Source organism: Phalaenopsis equestris, unplaced genomic scaffold, assembly GCF_001263595.1.
Source record: "Phalaenopsis equestris unplaced genomic scaffold, ASM126359v1 Scaffold000036, whole genome shotgun sequence".
NCBI lineage: Eukaryota > Viridiplantae > Streptophyta > Magnoliopsida > Asparagales > Orchidaceae > Phalaenopsis > Phalaenopsis equestris.
This window is the reverse complement of record NW_018164478.1, coordinates 4,575,131-4,580,474: the sequence shown is the minus strand read 5'-3', so window position 1 is coordinate 4,580,474 and position 5,344 is coordinate 4,575,131. Positions and strand designations below refer to the sequence as shown.

Genomic DNA, 5,344 nt, shown 5'->3' with positions numbered 1-5,344 from the left:
TTTTTTTTTTCTTTTTTGTATATATAACATAGCCGTCAGACTCACAGATAGGTCAAACTTTCTAACTTCTGGAACTCCAGAGGAATGGAACCATTGAGCATATTACCATGAACATTGCTGAAAGATGAAACCAATAGAGATCAAAATAGGAGAAAGAACTATGTGTCTTAATGGCACAAAAAACCTGGGAAAACTCACAATTGGTTCAGAGCAGCGCACAAGCTAATATTTTTAGGAATTGGACCCACAAGTTTGTTATTGGCGAGATTCCTGGGACATCAACAAATATAAGAAAAGTAAGTATGCCAAATATGGTAAGATCCAAGCCTAAACAAGCATGAGTGGAACTCACAACTCAAAAAGATCTTCAAGTTTCCCAAGCTCAGTGGGAATAGTGCCCTCTAGTTGATTGCCATTCAGCTGACTGAAGATTAATGGCTTAACAATTGCAATGCCAAAAAAAGAAAAATTACAAATTGCAATAAAATATATGAAAATCAGGCTCTTACAGATAGCTGAGCTTTGACATGTTTCCTAATTCAGGAGGAATAGGTCCGCTGAGTTTATTACCATGTAGATAGCTGAAAAAAAAAGCAAACTTTATGATTCAATAAAGATTTAAATCCTGGATACTAAGATTTATGGTTAGGTACTTACAGTTTGCCAGTGTATGATAAATTTCCAAGTATTGCAGGAATTGGACCAACAAGTTCATTTTCACTCAAATCCCTGTAAAAAGTATGATATTGGTGATATTAAACATGAATAGGAAAGTTACATGAGAACATTATCATTAACAAGAAGAAAAATATCAATGGAATTACTACGACTTATTGTGATCTTTAGATGACTGGTTATGAATAAACAAACTTTAAAAAAAAAAATAGAAAAAATATGCAATGCAGCTTTGATTAGGTTTTTACCATTATTATGACAGCGCTTAGCTCAAAAATTCCTGCTATTTAGCATGGAAGTTGAAATTATCAAAAGACAAATGACAATTCTCAAAATAAAATACAATAGTTGCATAATCAGCTATAGTAGGTGTACTTATTTATCTTCTGCAGCATCTGTTCTCACTAAAAACTAAGTGAAGAGTTTAGGATCACTTTCTGTTTTTTTTATATTTTGTTTTTATTTTTAATTTGTTTTGTTTTTGCTCTTTATTTTTAGAAAACACCTTTTGTACAATAATGATTTTTCTATTTTTAAAAATTAAAAATTATAAAACATGTTTGATATTAGCATGCATTTTTTATTTAAAAAAAATCTAATTTTTTAAAGATATGTAAAAGACATTTATATATTAATCACCTATTTATTATACATTTACATATATATGCCTCCTAAATTTCACTTTTTATATTTATAGCACCCTAATCTTTCGGCTCCTGAGACTCTATGCCCTCCAAATACACCATTGAAAAGGACCTCACTGGAAAAGTATTCCTCTCAGTTTCAACCAGTGGTCGGCTAAACAAAATAAAAAAAAAAACAATAAAAACAACAAATAAATATGTTTTTAATTTCAAATTTTTATTTTTAAAAAAATAAAAATAAAAAATAAAAAATTGATCCCAAACAGCCTCTAATTAAATGAGCCAACCATAACTAAGAAACACCCACACGTCCCAAAAACATAATGGCGCTGAACAAAATATATTATTATTTGTAATTTAATAATATTTTAAAATAATGGGGGTATTTACACACATAGGACTCAATTCTTATGTACTTACATCTCTAACCCCTAAACTTTACATTTTACTATCCAAATCTTTCCTAGCACAACGAAAAATACCGCTACTTTTAAGAGTGGCAAGTATATAAATTGTTCTAGTTAAAAAAAAATGTCTGAACAACAGTAACATATATGGAACCTTTCCGAGGCTCTTGTATAGTGAATTTAATACTATTAATAAATTATTGTCTGATGTTCTTAATATAACAGCGTAGTAAAAACTTTCAAGTCATCAAGAAACTTTCTTTAAATCACTGTAAAAATCACCGAAGAAGACCCCAAAGATTAGGCACTTACAGAACTGCTAGCGCCTGCATGAGTCCAATTACCTCTGGTATCTTCCCCGTAAGCCTGTTTCCTTGAAGTGATCTGTAAAACATTGGGCCCCGAAATGCAATTAACTAAAAAAGAAGATACATTACAAGCAACTCTGTACAAATTCCTTCATCATTTTTACATGTAAATATTTTGTTTCATAAATTTTATTACTATTTCTGAAAAGGCTTTATAAAAACTAAAATCAATTAATGCGGCAGTGTTATTCACGTGAAAGGAACAAGTGCTGACTCGACAAGCAGCAGCCTTTGTAGTCTATCTGGAACAATAAATATTTAAGAAAGGAAAATTTACATAACACAAATCTCAAGTATTTATGTATATATGCAACTCTTATACTTTCACAGCACTTTCATGCATTAAACATGAAAAAATGTATTGATAATAATACTATATTTAATGTTATGTGTGTGTAAATATGAAACTAAGTGTGAGATATGTAAATAGATATAATTTGTATGCTATGTATGTAAATGCCCAAAAATAAATAAAAAACCAGCTTTTAGCGCAGCATACAAAGTAGCTACTTGAAGGAAGCCAATATTGTAAGGGATCTCGCCGGTGATTGCATTGTATGAGATATCCCTGCATTTCAAAAGCCGTAATAAGATGAGAACCTTCTCAGCAACATTAAAAAGAAATTTGCGTAGAAAGATTATGAAAAAAAAGGAAAAAAAAACAGCATACAAAATTTCAAAACTGGTACAGTTTCCTATGTTCTCTGGTATTGGCCCCGTAAGGTTATTGCCTCTCACATCACTGAAAAAAAAATTCAAAGATATCAAGTCATGAACACTCAAGATAGACGTAACATAGTATAATCTATAAGAATATCAGTGTTTGATTACGCACAAATACCACAAGCCAGTCAACTGGCACATATCCGGAGACAGAGTTCCTGTAAGCCAGTTACCACGAAGTCCTCTGAAACAAAAAAAAAATGTAAAGATATGAAATTTTTCAGGAAAAAATAAAAATCTACAGCATTTTTTGCAGAAGAGAAGCGATTAAAACCAAAAAGGAAGAAGAAGAAGAAGAAGACGAAGTGCTTACAGGTACTGCAAAACTTCATTCCAGTAAATGAGTCTGGGAATGTCGCCAGTCAGCTGATTCTGAGCAAGATCACTAGCAAGGTAGGACATTTAAATTAAAAAATTTTGTAATAACCTAAAAACACTATATAGAGCAGACTCACAGTGTTTTGAGGTTCGGTATCTGAGAAAGCGTTGAAGGAATTGGTCCTGTTAATTGGTTGTTCTTCAGATTCCTACATGGGAAAAGGGTCCACAAAAACCATATTTTTAGAGAAGAAGGGTCCACAAACTTTTAAAAACTTCATGTCCCTGTAGAGTATCATGTCCCTGGTGGAAACGTGAAAGGGAAAAAATAAACAGTTTATAGAGGACTCGTACAGTTCTTCTAGCTGCTTAAGCTTGGATACTGAGAAAGGAATGTCTCCATCGAGAGAGTTTCCAGATAAGTCTCTGTAAATGCCAAAAGTTCACAGCGTTTAGTTTAGCAAAACAACAAAAGATTAGAAAAAAGATTCAGTAATATTAAACTTGAAAAGTACAAGTATTTGAGAGAAACACAATCCCCAATTTCATCTGGGATCTGCCCCAGGAGTCTGTTCCCCTTCAAATCTCTACAGTTCCAAAACAACCACAGACAGTTAAGCAGAATGCAAATTACTCCTTTCAAGTCAACGGTAAGAAAACATTTAAATTTAAAAAGGGACGGGGAAACAAACAGCGACTGTAAGCTCTTGAGCTCTCCAATAGCAGGAGAGATTTCGCCGCCAAGGTTCAGATTCGAAAGGTTCCTGCATGGGCGCTGGCCATTTCAGAAAAAAACCCATTGCCCCAAAACAGATATCACGCTCGAAGAGTTTAACACATTCGCGGATAGAGAGAAAGAGAGACGAACAGGGAAACCACAACAGGGGTAAGGTTAGCGCAGAGCACGCCTCGCCAGGAGCAATGTTCATCCAAGCCGCCGCCAGCTGTGACGTTGGAATCGCCGGCGGAGATGGCGGAGGGATTCCAGTCGAGAAGCAAGTTAGCTACGTTGTCTAAGGACGCCTTCATCTCCAATAACGCCTTCCCTGTTGCTCATTTCCATAAAAGAGTTATCGTTACGACCTTAAGCAGCAAAAGATCAATCTTTGAATACAAGAACTCAGAGCAAACTGGAAGAAAGAGCGAAAGACCTTCTTCGGATAATGGAGCAACGGCAGGAAGTAAACAGCAGAGTAATGCGAGTATTGCGATTCTACCCATCACCTTCCTCCTCCCCATCTTCCACACAACGAATGACGCTACACACTCATACTCGGAAACAGAGGGTATAAGAGAAAACCCTTGCCGCACATCGCAGCCAGAGAGAGAGAGGGGTTGGAGAAAGTAATGAAGTAAGAGCCAGGAAAGGAAAAGCGGAGGGAAGAGGGAGTCGGCCGTACCAGCAAAGGCGCCACCAAAATAGAGGTGTCGACAGAGACGTGACTGTTCTTTTCGGAACGTCAAGGGAGGTGGCGTGGGCCACCACGGCCCCTAGTCCCACCATAGCCTTGCAGACCTACAATAATCCACCACAGAGATTACCTTTCCTTCATCGCCTTCGGCCATTATTATTTTGCAGACTTCTTTTATTTAATTATTCATTTATCATTTGTAGGATTTGTTTAAGAAAAGTGAAAAGGTTTTGGGCAAATTCAAATTTTGTGAGGACTGTCCATTTTGTGAAGAGTGGGGAGGTGCTGAATTATTAGATTTCGGGCCAGCTCGGATTGAAATGGATGGAATTCAAGCTGGATAGAATTTGCTAGTAGCATGCCTAGTTGCCAGTTTACTACAAATAAACATTGGAAGTTTGAAGATTGGCGGTCGAAATAGAGAATACATAAGAAACAGACAGAAGAAATAGGCTTAATATGAAATGTTAGTAAGATATCTGACGAAAATACGATTGCCACTAGGGGAGTAAACGAGCCGAACACGAGCGAGCCTAGGCTTAGCTTATGTTCGGCTCGTTTATATTTCGAGCTCAAAAATTGTGTTCGTGTTCGGCTTGTTTGCTTAGCGAGCCGAACACGAGGCGTTCACGAACAAAAAATTGTTTTGACAACCCTAATCACATAGTCATAAGATGTTAAGGATTGGGGCAAGATTTAAAAATTATTGTATTAAAACATCATTTGAATCTAATTTAATAATTTTTATTCTATTTGAAGTCATGTATTTTTAAAAATACTACTCATCAATATATTAG

The 5,344-nt window shown here is 35.4% G+C and overlaps 1 protein-coding gene across 1 annotated transcript; it reads right to left on the bottom strand.

Annotated features, from left to right (window-relative positions):
• Window positions 1-41: 41 nt before the first annotated feature.
• LOC110018797 (LRR receptor-like serine/threonine-protein kinase ERL2) lies at window positions 42-4,671 on the bottom strand. The gene is made up of 16 exons (XM_020716235.1): window positions 4,287-4,671; window positions 4,004-4,181; window positions 3,828-3,899; window positions 3,651-3,722; window positions 3,490-3,561; window positions 3,273-3,344; window positions 3,131-3,202; window positions 2,930-3,001; window positions 2,765-2,836; window positions 2,594-2,662; window positions 2,039-2,110; window positions 658-729; window positions 510-581; window positions 353-424; window positions 199-270; window positions 42-117 (listed from the first exon to the last, which is right to left on the bottom strand). The coding sequence occupies exons 1-16, from the start codon at window positions 4,372-4,374 to the stop codon at window positions 42-44; spliced, it is 1,275 nt and encodes a 424-aa protein (XP_020571894.1). The 5' UTR covers window positions 4,375-4,671.
• Window positions 4,672-5,344: the final 673 nt, after the last annotated feature.

Excerpts from the sequence above, each read along its gene's own strand:
- LOC110018797 (XM_020716235.1), bottom strand. The coding sequence starts at position 4,374 with ATGGGGAGGAGGAAGGTGATGGGTAGAATCGCAATACTCGCATTACTC. Across the intron at positions 3,562-3,650 it reads TGTGTTTCTCTCAAATACTT|AGACTTATCTGGAAACTCTC; the intron begins GTACTTTTCAAG and ends TGGCATTTACAG. Across the intron at positions 2,111-2,593 it reads TTCCTTCAAGTAGCTACTTT|ATCACTTCAAGGAAACAGGC; the intron begins GTATGCTGCGCT and ends AATGTTTTACAG.